This window comes from Aphidius gifuensis, linkage group LG6, assembly GCF_014905175.1.
Source record: "Aphidius gifuensis isolate YNYX2018 linkage group LG6, ASM1490517v1, whole genome shotgun sequence".
NCBI classification, from domain to species: Eukaryota; Metazoa; Arthropoda; class Insecta; order Hymenoptera; family Braconidae; genus Aphidius; species Aphidius gifuensis.
Genome location: NC_057793.1, coordinates 12,971,567 through 12,982,884, shown reverse-complemented (window position 1 = coordinate 12,982,884; position 11,318 = coordinate 12,971,567). Strand labels below are relative to the sequence as shown.

Below are 11,318 nucleotides of genomic sequence, written 5' to 3'. Positions count from 1 at the left end.
AAAAAAAAAAGAAAACTATTCAATAACATTATTTAGATATCATCGCAATCATAATAGCAATAAACAAAGTAGAATTTATATATGCAATGTCAGGACGGTTATTAAAATAAAGAACAATAACATTAGCAGACGACAGTGATTATGAAGTAAAATAAAATTTAAATGAAAAAAAGTTTGATTAAACTAAATAAAGATAATAAATTTACCAAAGAAAATATATTTTAGATTGAACTAACTATATAGAATGAAAAAGCAGAAAATATCTAGGGAAAAAAGGGTGAGGCTTTTGGCTTTTCGAGTTTCAAGTTTATAATCAGTGCATCATCTACTTGGCTGTATTTCAGCTTTAGACTATTAATTCTATATTCAGTGCATTATTTAAAAGTCCTGTGTGTGTGGCCATAATCTCTGGATATCCTGGTGCATTGTGAATCGCTACTCATTTATATACGTCGTCTTCTGGACGTGGTGACATTCAGTGATTTTACACGCACATCTACTGCACAGTCTCAGTTGGGATAATTAATTAATAGAGGGTAGCACAGTACTGCTGCTGGATCATGGCGGTGGCTCGATCTCCACGGCGTAGTTTGTCACTAACTAGTGTAAACAATGATAATAACACCTTAGCCTCATCATCTGTCAATTTTGACCACAACAAAATGGTTTCTGACCTCAATAACATTGACCTTACTTGTCTTACTCAATTAAAAACAACTAAACTTGGTCGTCCTCGCAAAGACAGTAACAAGGAAGACATACCTAGTGTCTCTGGTCTCACTGACCTATTAAAAACACTCGTTGAGCAACAAACAACATTACTCAATCAAAATATATTGAATAATGATAAAATTGACAATTTAATTTCTAACAATAATAATATGTGCAAAAAGCTTGATGAGATAAATGGCTTTGTTATAAATAAGTGTACTCAAATTGAACAAGATTTAATTCAAACTAAGCGCAGTCTTGGTGAAACTGTCAAAAAAATCTCTGATGAAAATATAACCAGAGTTGCTGTGTTGCAAGATGGCATCAACAATAACTCAGAATTAATTAAGAGAATGAATAACATCATTGTCTATAATATTCCAGAAGAAAATTCAATAACTTTGACACCAAAACAACGAACTGATATAGATAGAGGTAAAGTTGATACTTTAATTAACACTGTTCTTGCAAATACTCTTAACTTACCAGGCACCATGAAGTATACATCATCACGTATCCATCCATTCACCAATACTGTAACTAAACCACGCATGACAAAAGTCCGTTTCAAAAATGTCTTGTACAAAGATCTATTTGTACAACAATTGATAATACTAAAAAAAAATCATCGTCTTACTGACTGGCTAAAGAATGTTTACATTACCTCTGACTACACTCCATCTCAACTTCAACAACGTCGTACTTTATCAGCTCAACTAGCCTCTACTGGCAATACTCAAGATAAAATCAGATTTGTTGATGGCATTTTTAAAATTATCAAGCAAAATCCTCGTGCCATTCAACATCAACCTCAACCTCAGCCACAACAACAACAACAACAACAACAGGAACAACAACAACTATAACACTTATTTATTCTTCACTCATTACTTCACCAATTATTTTATACCATTGTCTTTCTAATTTTCTTCCTTTCTAAATATTACAGATTACAAACTCAATATTGCACTGCATCCAGATGTATCCAGCAATGTTGCCAACCATGACACAGTTACTGTTAATCCTGCCACATTAGACATTTATTATCAAAACTGTAGGAGCATCAAAAATAAGATGAACGAGTTATTTGTCAACTCACTGAGCACACAACTTGACGTATTACTACTTACTGAAACATGGCTTGCAGCTGACATTTCATCGTATCATTTCTTTGATTGTAGTCAATACACTGTGTTCAGAAAAGATAGAAACTGTATTTCGAAATGCAGAGGTGGTGGAGTGTTATGTGCTCTTAATAATGATAGTATAGTTAGATGTCACCAGCTAAAATTACCAGCTGTTATTAATTATATTTACGATATTGATACCTTGGGTATTTTTTTAGAACATCGTCGTTGTAACTACCGTATTATTATTCTTTATATACCACCAGATTTTAGAGTACCTCGAGGCTCTTCAAACCTACATATTATCACTTAAATCGAAAGTCTTAATAATTGGTGATTTTAACTTACCTTCGTTTTGTAAAAATAATTTGTGTAATAGGTCAAACTGGAAAATTGTTTCTGCTCTTGCCACTTTGGCACATGCAGTTAATTTACAACAAATCAATAATATTGCTAACCAGGCTGGTAATGTACTTGACCTGGCATTCTTAAATGACCTTGAATATAGCATCAAACCAGCTGAACCAATTGTAACAATTGACAAGTTCCACCCACCTATTTTAATTCAGCTTCTCACTAAAAATCTAGACTCTCAATCCAATACTGGTCTTGCTGATATGGCAAATAACCAAGTCAATAAATTTAATCTAAAGTTTATTGATATCGACTCATTTAAAAGGGGGCTGAGACTTGTCAACTGGAACACTCAACTTGATCATGCTGTGTCAGTTGATAGTTTATGTGATGCCTTTTATCTCAATCTATATAATATTATTAATAAACACTACATAGTGCCTGCTGTGGCCAGGTGTAGAAGCAATTTTCCTCGTTGGTACACAAAAAATCTTATTGATTTAATCAAATGTAAACTCAAATATAGAGCAATAGTTAAAAACAATAAGAACAAAACGAATATCTTACGTGTAAAAGCACTAGATGCTGATATCAAAAGTTTAACAGTCAGAGATTATAATAATTTTAATAATACAATCGAGTCCAGTGTCACTACCTGCCCAAAGATGTTTTGGTCATTTGTTAACGATAAACTTAAGAATAACAGTAACATCTCCTGTATACTAGTTGGGGACACACTGCACTACGATTCATCCAAAATAGTAAACTTGTTTGCTTCTCATTTTTCAAGCATATTTGCTCCATTACAGCATGACTACTTGTCTAAATATCAGCTCATAACTACAACTAGTTATATTGATAATTACCCTATTACAATTGATAAACTTGATATATCGCGTGTTTTGCTTGAACTAAAGAACTCCAATTCAGCTGGATATGACAGGATACCATCATCAATTATTAAACTGTGTGCTGATGCTCTTATTGTACCACTTAAAATTATTTTTGATGAGTCGTTACGTGCTGGTGTATTCCCAACTCGCTGGAAAATCTCGGTGATTAGACCATTATTCAAGTCAGGTAACAAGCTAGACGTAAAAAATTATCGCCAAATATCTCTACTATCGACTTTCTATAAAGTTTTTGAGAAAGTGTTATATAAAATTATACTAGATTATTTTAAAATTTACATCACAAAAAACCAACATGGCTTCATTAAAGGTCGTAGTACGTGTACTAACTTGACTGTCTTCACTGAATATGTTATGAATCGTATTTGTAGTGGTGGTCAGGTTGATGTCATCTACACAGACATGTCAAAGGCATTCGACAGGATAGACTGGCTCACACTTATCAACAAATTAATATTTATCAATCTTCCATTATGCATTATAAATCTAATCTGGTCTTACCTGTCGAATCGCCGATGCCATGTCTCTGTGGATGGCATATTATCGTCACCTTTTTCACCAACATCTGGTGTTCCCCAAGGATCCATCCTTGGGCCATTATTGTTCAATATATATATTAATGACCTTACACACACACTATCATGTTACTCGTTGTTATACGCAGATGATGTTAAACTTTATCTACCAATTGTAACTAGACATGATTGCTCATTCTTGCAATCTAATCTAAATAAGTTTGTAGGCTGGTTTGCTCGAAATTATATGTCAATTAACATTGATAAGTGTTACGTTGTAACATACAGTCGTGCTAGGAACTTGGTGCCTTATAATTACACCATTAATGGTAGAATCATATCACAAACTGACAATGTAATTGACCTTGGGGTGAAATTTGATAGTAAACTTATGTTTAACCATCAAATTGAGCATGTGGCTAGAGCTGGCATGGTGGCACTTGGGCTTGTAATCAGGCTAACACAGTCATTTAGTTGTCCTAAGGCTATAAAATGTCTATATCATGCGTTTGTTGGATCCAAACTTGAATACTGTTTACCTACTTATCCACTGCGTTGCTTAAAACAATTTAAAAAAATAAACAGTATTCAACGTAGATTCAACAAGCACATGATCAAAAAAACCAATGGAATTATCATGCCACGTGGACATGATGATGCTGTGTTGAATGATCTTGCCAAAATGTTACCCATGTCCATACGACGTGAAGCTCTAATGGTCATGTTTTTCATAAACTTGTTACATGGTAAGATTGACTGTCCAGAGTTGCTGACTGGTGTAAAGCTTAAGGTACCGAGTACCAAGCTGCGTAACTCTAAACCATTCTACGTAGAGTCCTCCACCACCAATATATCTTACTTTTCACCTGTAAATGTCATGGTTGACATGACTAACAGAGTCTGTTTGAATTCAACATTGCTGGAACACATCTTATCATTCGAACATGTTACTATTGATTTTGTAATGAATTGTGTCAAGGCTTCGCAAAGATCACAATCATAACTTAAATCTTTTGATATACTTTACTTATGTATTTTTTCTTTCTTTATTCATTGTAATTTTTATACTTAATAATGTAATCAACACTTAGCTTAATTCCAAATGTAAATTTGTAATTCTACCTTAATCCCTATAATGACCTAGGTCGCTGGGATTGAAATAAATAAATAAATAAATAAAGTGACAGGCTAAAATCATAGTACAACAAAATGAATAAAGACAGAGAGTTTAAAAGGTTAGAAGAAAGCGATTCTGGACATGGAGATGACCCATTAGAAGGAACAAGCAAAATGAATGGAAATTAAATAAATTTCAGCTGTAACAATAATCATTGTAACAATAGAGAATGAAATAAATTTGTAGTCACGAATTTTAATATATATTAAAGAAGAAATTAAAATTCCCCCCGCAAGGAAGGCACAGTTGCTTCAGCAACTGTATGATCATTTTTTTTTTTTTATTCGATTTTTGAGGGCTCCACCATCGAATTTCAAGATATCTAAAATAGCACCATTTTTTTTTTGCTGAATTTTTTATCACAGAGTTGAGGACGCAAAACAAGTATTTTAAGCCCTTCACTAGAGTGGGCACTCAATGAAAAGTATTTTTTTTTGATTTTTGAAAAAAAAAATTTTTTTTTCTTAATTTTATTTTTTTTTTTAGATGTAAAAAAAAAATAGAAAACGAAATTTACTCTTATAAAATTTTCAATTTCTTTTTAGTTTTTCCGAAAAACCACATAACAAATCGAGAGTAAAAAAACAAACTATATGGTTTTTCTCAGAAACTAAAAAGAAATTTGAAATTTCATAAAAGTAAATTTCGTTTTCTTTTTTTTTTCCATCTAAAAAAAAAATAAAATTAAGAAAAAAATTTTTTTTTTTTCAAAAATTGAAATTTCAAAAATCAAAAAAAAATACTTCCTATTGAGTGCCCACTCTAGTAAAGGGCTTAAAACACTTGTTTTGCGTCCTCAAATCTGTGATAAAAAATTCAGCAAAAAAAAAATGGTACTATTTTCGATATCTTGAAATTCGATGGTGGCACCCTCAAAAATCGAAGAAAAAAAAAAAAAAAAAAATTCGGGTTTTTTTTAAGGCCAAAATCTACAACATATCAAAAAATGAGCGAAATCGGAGAGGGTCAAGCCGCAAACCCCGTGACTTGGATTGGAAAGAAAGCCACATATGCAACAATGTATTTAATATTATCAAAAAATAAAATGACATTCTGAAATTAATTTTTTTTTAAAAAACTTCTAAGTTGGATCCGTTTCAAATCAGGGAAACCGGATCCGGCTTACCTTAGCCAAGCCCGACCGAATCCGGAGGTTAACTTTGAAAAAAAAACAAACTTCAATTAAAGTCCGGCAATCTGGATCAGATTTGGATCAGAATAGAGTAAGGAAAACCAGATCCGGATAGCCTTAGCCAAACCTGACTAAACCCGGAGATAACTTTGAATAAAAAAATAAAGTCCAATTAAAGTCCGGCAATCCGGTTCCGATTTGGATCAAGAAAGAGTAAGGAAAGCCGGATCCGGTTAGCCTTAGCCAAACCTGACTGAACCCGGAGATAACTTTGAAATAAAAAATAAAGTCCAATTAAAGTCTGGCAATCTGGATCCGATTCGGATCAAGAAAGAGTAAGGAAAGCTGGATCTGGATTACCTTAGCCATACTGGATCCGATTCGGATCAGGATCCGGCCAAGTCGGATTCAATTTCCACTCGGGTCATCAAAAGGTTGTAACTAGCAAAATGTATTCATATTATAGTTTCTGGATATATTTTCACAAGATATATTTTGAGGGCCAAATTGATATATTTCCCAGTTATATTTTTTTCTATGCGGGTTTTGTTCTCGTTACTACCACGGCCGTTTCGTTCTGAGATAACCAACCTGGCTCCTCCCGGTGATTTCGAGGAGTGTGAGAAATCCTCGTTGTAGACTTTGGCCGATAGTTCTCGCCGTGCAGGTCAGAAAATCGGTTACATAATATATTATTCAAATACTTACGTAACATTTTTTGAATAAATCCCTGATGATTAATGGCATTAGTGCATTTTTTTAAAAATCCATAAAGGATTTTTTTCACTGGATGTCTTTTGTCTAAGTAAAATGATCTAGATATCTTAGTTTTTTTTTTTTTTTGCGAAATTAAATTTTTTTTTCTAAGTCCATTATTTTGAACTTGGCAAAACTAGACGAAACTAGTCAAAAAATAAAAATGACTACGGATGGTCATGGAAGCCAGAATGGACGATAAGTCACGTCCAGCACCCCTGGAGTGCCTGGAACTGAATTCACCAATTCCCGGAATCTGCATTATACAATTATAAAATTGATAACATGTTAAGAGAAAAAAAAAAATTATTATTGTAATTGTACAAAAATTTTACAATATAATTTGTTTACAAAATTAATATACCTATTACCATTGTTTATATAAAATAATATTTCCTAAACTTAAAACAAAACATTGAATTATTATACAATAATAATTTATTTATAATATTGACGAATTTCATGTTTTAAAAAAAGAGAAATAGACATTGATGTGTTAGTTTGAAAAAGAAAATTATTATTGTAATTGTACAATAATTTTACAATATAATATATTTATACTTTTTTAATCAAAGTAAAAGAAGAATGGTATACTCGAAAAATATATATATTTATTATTATTAAGTTTGTTATGGTGTAATAAAAAAGATACTTCTTAGTTTAAAAAATAATTTTTGATTCAAACTGAAAAGTACCTTTTTCAATACGTGTATATAGTATATTACTTATTAAAAAACACAGTGAAAAAATGAAAGTTTCAATATCGATATTATTAAGATTTAACTACTCTGGAAAAAATGAAAAGATCTTCTTAGATATAATAATATATCCGAAGATCTCAGAATATCTTGATATCAAAACATATCGAGAGATAACCAAATATATCAATTATGGCACTATCTTTTTATATCAAAGAAAATGTCATAATATATTTAGATGTATCATAATATATTTAGATAAATTTAATAAAAAAAAAATACTTTTTAATTTTTTAAAACAATTTAATTTTATTATTTATATATTTGATGATTTATTTGATTATTATTGTCCGAAATAATTACACCATAAATATTTGACATCACTGGGACTTGAACACGGTATCTTCTAATTGGAACTCCAGAGCCTTACTTACTTAACCATGGCAGCACTAATTAAAGATGACGAAAATTTGTTCTACTTAAATATGCATTATAATCATGGCAATCCAAGAATCAACCGACACTTTGCTGATATATAAATTTTATTTGTTTCAAATACCCCGGAATGTATTTTCATAATTAATAAAAAAAAAAAATTTTTTTTTGAAATTTTCGTTATGTAAAAACAAAAAAATGAGTAGCTGTTTTACAGTATATAATTGAACAAAAAAATTTTCAATAATAAATACATAACAGCGGCTTTTAAAATATTTATATATGTCGAAAGAATAAAAAATAATCAGTCTTGGTGACCCTAAGAACGATCGACACTCGGCCGACAAATGGCAAGTCACCGTTTGCCCAGTCTTTAATGTGCCAACTCTTTGCTTAATTGAATATTCCGAGTCCTGGCCTCCCAATAATTAACCGAGGCTAGGCCGATGTTGATCAATTGCTGGCTGGCCTTTAATGAGCCACGCCTTGGCTTAATCATTTGTATCCAGTCTCGGTCACCCAATCGTTTACCAAGACTTGGCCGATGAATGGCTTGAAAAGAGCTGGCCAGTTCTTCATCAACCTATGGTCGGCACGAGCGTTGGTAAAAGAACGTTGGTAAGCAAAGAACCAACCGTGAGTCAGCCAAGCCTTAGCCCTTTAATGGCGCACAATCAGCTGCCAAGCATTAAGGAGGTTATGCACAAATTACTCTTTTTTTAAAAAATATAATGAGAATCTTCTGAAATTTTGTACACAAGTAAATCTTTTCATTCTGAATACAACGGTATAATTATTTTCTTATGTTGATCGGTTAAATTTTTTGTAATTAATTATTGAAAATAATATTTAACATTGGCTCTTATGGAGATTTCAACCATTTTTTTCGGATAGAAAAAATGATGATAATATGATAATAAAATGATAATGATAATAATGATAATGATAATGATAAAATGATAATGATAATAAAATGATAATAAAAGATGAAAATTTGTAATTATTTTTATGTTTTTCGTATTGATAATAAATTATGTATAATTATCAGTATACAATCAATAATTTAGAAAATCCTGCCATTAAATAAATTTCAAATAAAATTGAAAATATGCCTTTCATCTTTTATCAAAAATTATTTTGATAACGGGAAAAAAGGCGTAATACTAGAAACCGAGTTTTATTAATTGCGCGAAAAATTTTCATATGTTGATCGGTCAATTAATGAGTAATTAATTATAAATTTTACAAAAATTAGATGTGGCAACGTATGGCATATTGGCATGTTCAAACACACACACATACCCGCAATCCCATATATTGTATATGGGGCGCAGGCGCTTTTCACTTTATTTTTTTACAGTGTAGTCGGATTTCAGTTTTGTCTGTGACGTCAGAAGCGCCCCGCCACACCCGCAATGAATTTGTGCATAACCTCCTTAAACACCATTATTGAGACAAGATTGAATATTTCAGATGTTGTAAATGTTAGTTGTCATAATCGTAATTCGTTATTTTTCAAAAAAAAAAAAAATAATAATAATAAAGTTATTAAATATTAAAGAACAATAGATAAATGACCATCGAAAAACACGTCACGGAGTTCTTAAAGGAGGGGGTAACCCCCAGCATAAGAAAAAATACATTTAATATGATTAAAATAAAAAGTATTTAAAGTTAAAAATATTTACTAAAAATAAAAATAATTATCTGACTTGATATAATAAAAAATACAACAGTGAAATTTAACTCGTTTAGAATAAAAAAATTAATTAATTAATAATCAAATTATAAAATAAACTTAAGTTGCTAATAAAATTAAAAATCAATAACAAGTAATGAAAAGTATCATTAAAAAAAAAAAAAATTTAAGAATACAAACAACCAGTCACAAATATTCTACATTGTCAGGTTAAATATATTAAACAATAAAAGAAAATTGGAAAAAAATTAAAAAAATATTGTAATATTAAATACTATTATTAACAAATATCGTTTTACATATCTTGACACACAAATATACATTATTAGGTGCATTATTTAGAATACAATTTTCAATTGACGTAGATAAATCTGATTCTGTCATCTTGGACAATCTTGGATGACTAAAATTAAGTGTATGTGTGTTTTTTTTTATATCATATGTGTATGTGTGTGATACTACGTCATTAGAAACAAAACTTAACACTAAACTAGAGACAAAAAAACACCGGCTGGCCCTGATGGAAATATTACTCCGCGATTTCTTCTGTATTTTCCGCGATGACTCCGAATTTCTTCCAAATCGACCTATGCGGAGAAATGAGTGGAGAAAGGTATCAAAATTTTTTTCCGAATTTTCTTCAATTCGACTTGGGTGAAAAAACGTTCGGAAATATGAAAAAAAACACACGCGGAGAAACATGTGAAAAAAATAATTTTACCGTGGAGAAATTCTTCCGAAATCAACAACGAGGAGAAAATTTTTCCACTCATTTCGCCGCATGGGTCAATTTGGAAGAAATTTGGAGTAGTCGCGGAGAAATTCGGAGTAATCACGGAGAAATTTGGAAAAATTCGGAGAAATATTTTCACCAGAGGGGGGGGGGCGCAAAAAACAGAGGCAACTTAGAGTGGGTATAAGCGGGAAACAGAGGCAACTGCCGTTTACTACTCGAGTGTTTCGCTTACTCCTGAAGTGTTTCGCTTTCGCGTCTATAATCGTCAATTCTCCTCACTGTTAGGGCGCGTGTAAAATCAAGTTTACAATGCATGAGTGGTATAAAATATTTTACTTAAGTACACACGGAGAGAATTTTTTATTTTTTTTACGAAAAAAACATAGCAAATTTTACAATGGCCCATAGCTGAGCTGCGCCATCTATTTATTTTATGATATTATCATATGGGTCATAGCAAAATATCGTGTGGGCGCAGCTATTTTTTTTTTGTGTACCATAGTAATTTTTGTTATGGTCAAACGCAAAATTTATTTTGTTTATTATAAAAAAATTTTTTTTTTTAATGTCATTATTTATAATTTATTTTTTTTTTTTTTTTCTTATTCCCTACGATGAATAGTTTAACATCAAAATTTGGACTGAACCAGGGATTGAACCTTCCGAATGGAAACCGTACGTGTTATCCGCTGCGCCTCAACAACGATTACGAAAAATGATATTCGTTTATTTTACATCAACAATTTGAAAATAAGCAAAGTCAAGCCTGTGCAGTCGGCTAAAAAGTGGGAGCATTTGAACGCAATTTTAAAATTCGATCACTTTATATATACTAAACTAAATTTTCGGTACAGATGAGTGTTTGAACTCCGGACTTTTCCGTTCAAAGTTGATGATGCTATCTGGTCAATGAATGAATCAAAAATATTGTCCACTCATTAACTATTTTAAAAATACAAAACAAAATTTCATGTGAATGATAATAGGGGTCGTTCAAAAGTCACTCGGAAGCCCGGAAGTTCAAGATGGCTGCACACGGATATGAAATACTATCAAAAGTTATGATG

The 11,318-nt window shown here is 31.4% G+C and overlaps 1 protein-coding gene across 1 annotated transcript; it reads left to right on the top strand.

Moving 5' to 3' along the window:
* The first annotated feature begins 287 nt into the window (after positions 1-287).
* LOC122859507 lies at positions 288-5,012 on the top strand. The gene is made up of 2 exons (XM_044163130.1): positions 288-1,146; positions 1,661-5,012. Exons 1-2 carry the CDS (start codon positions 561-563, stop codon positions 2,149-2,151), a joined length of 1,077 nt encoding a protein of 358 aa, XP_044019065.1. The 5' UTR covers positions 288-560; the 3' UTR covers positions 2,152-5,012.
* Positions 5,013-11,318: the final 6,306 nt, after the last annotated feature.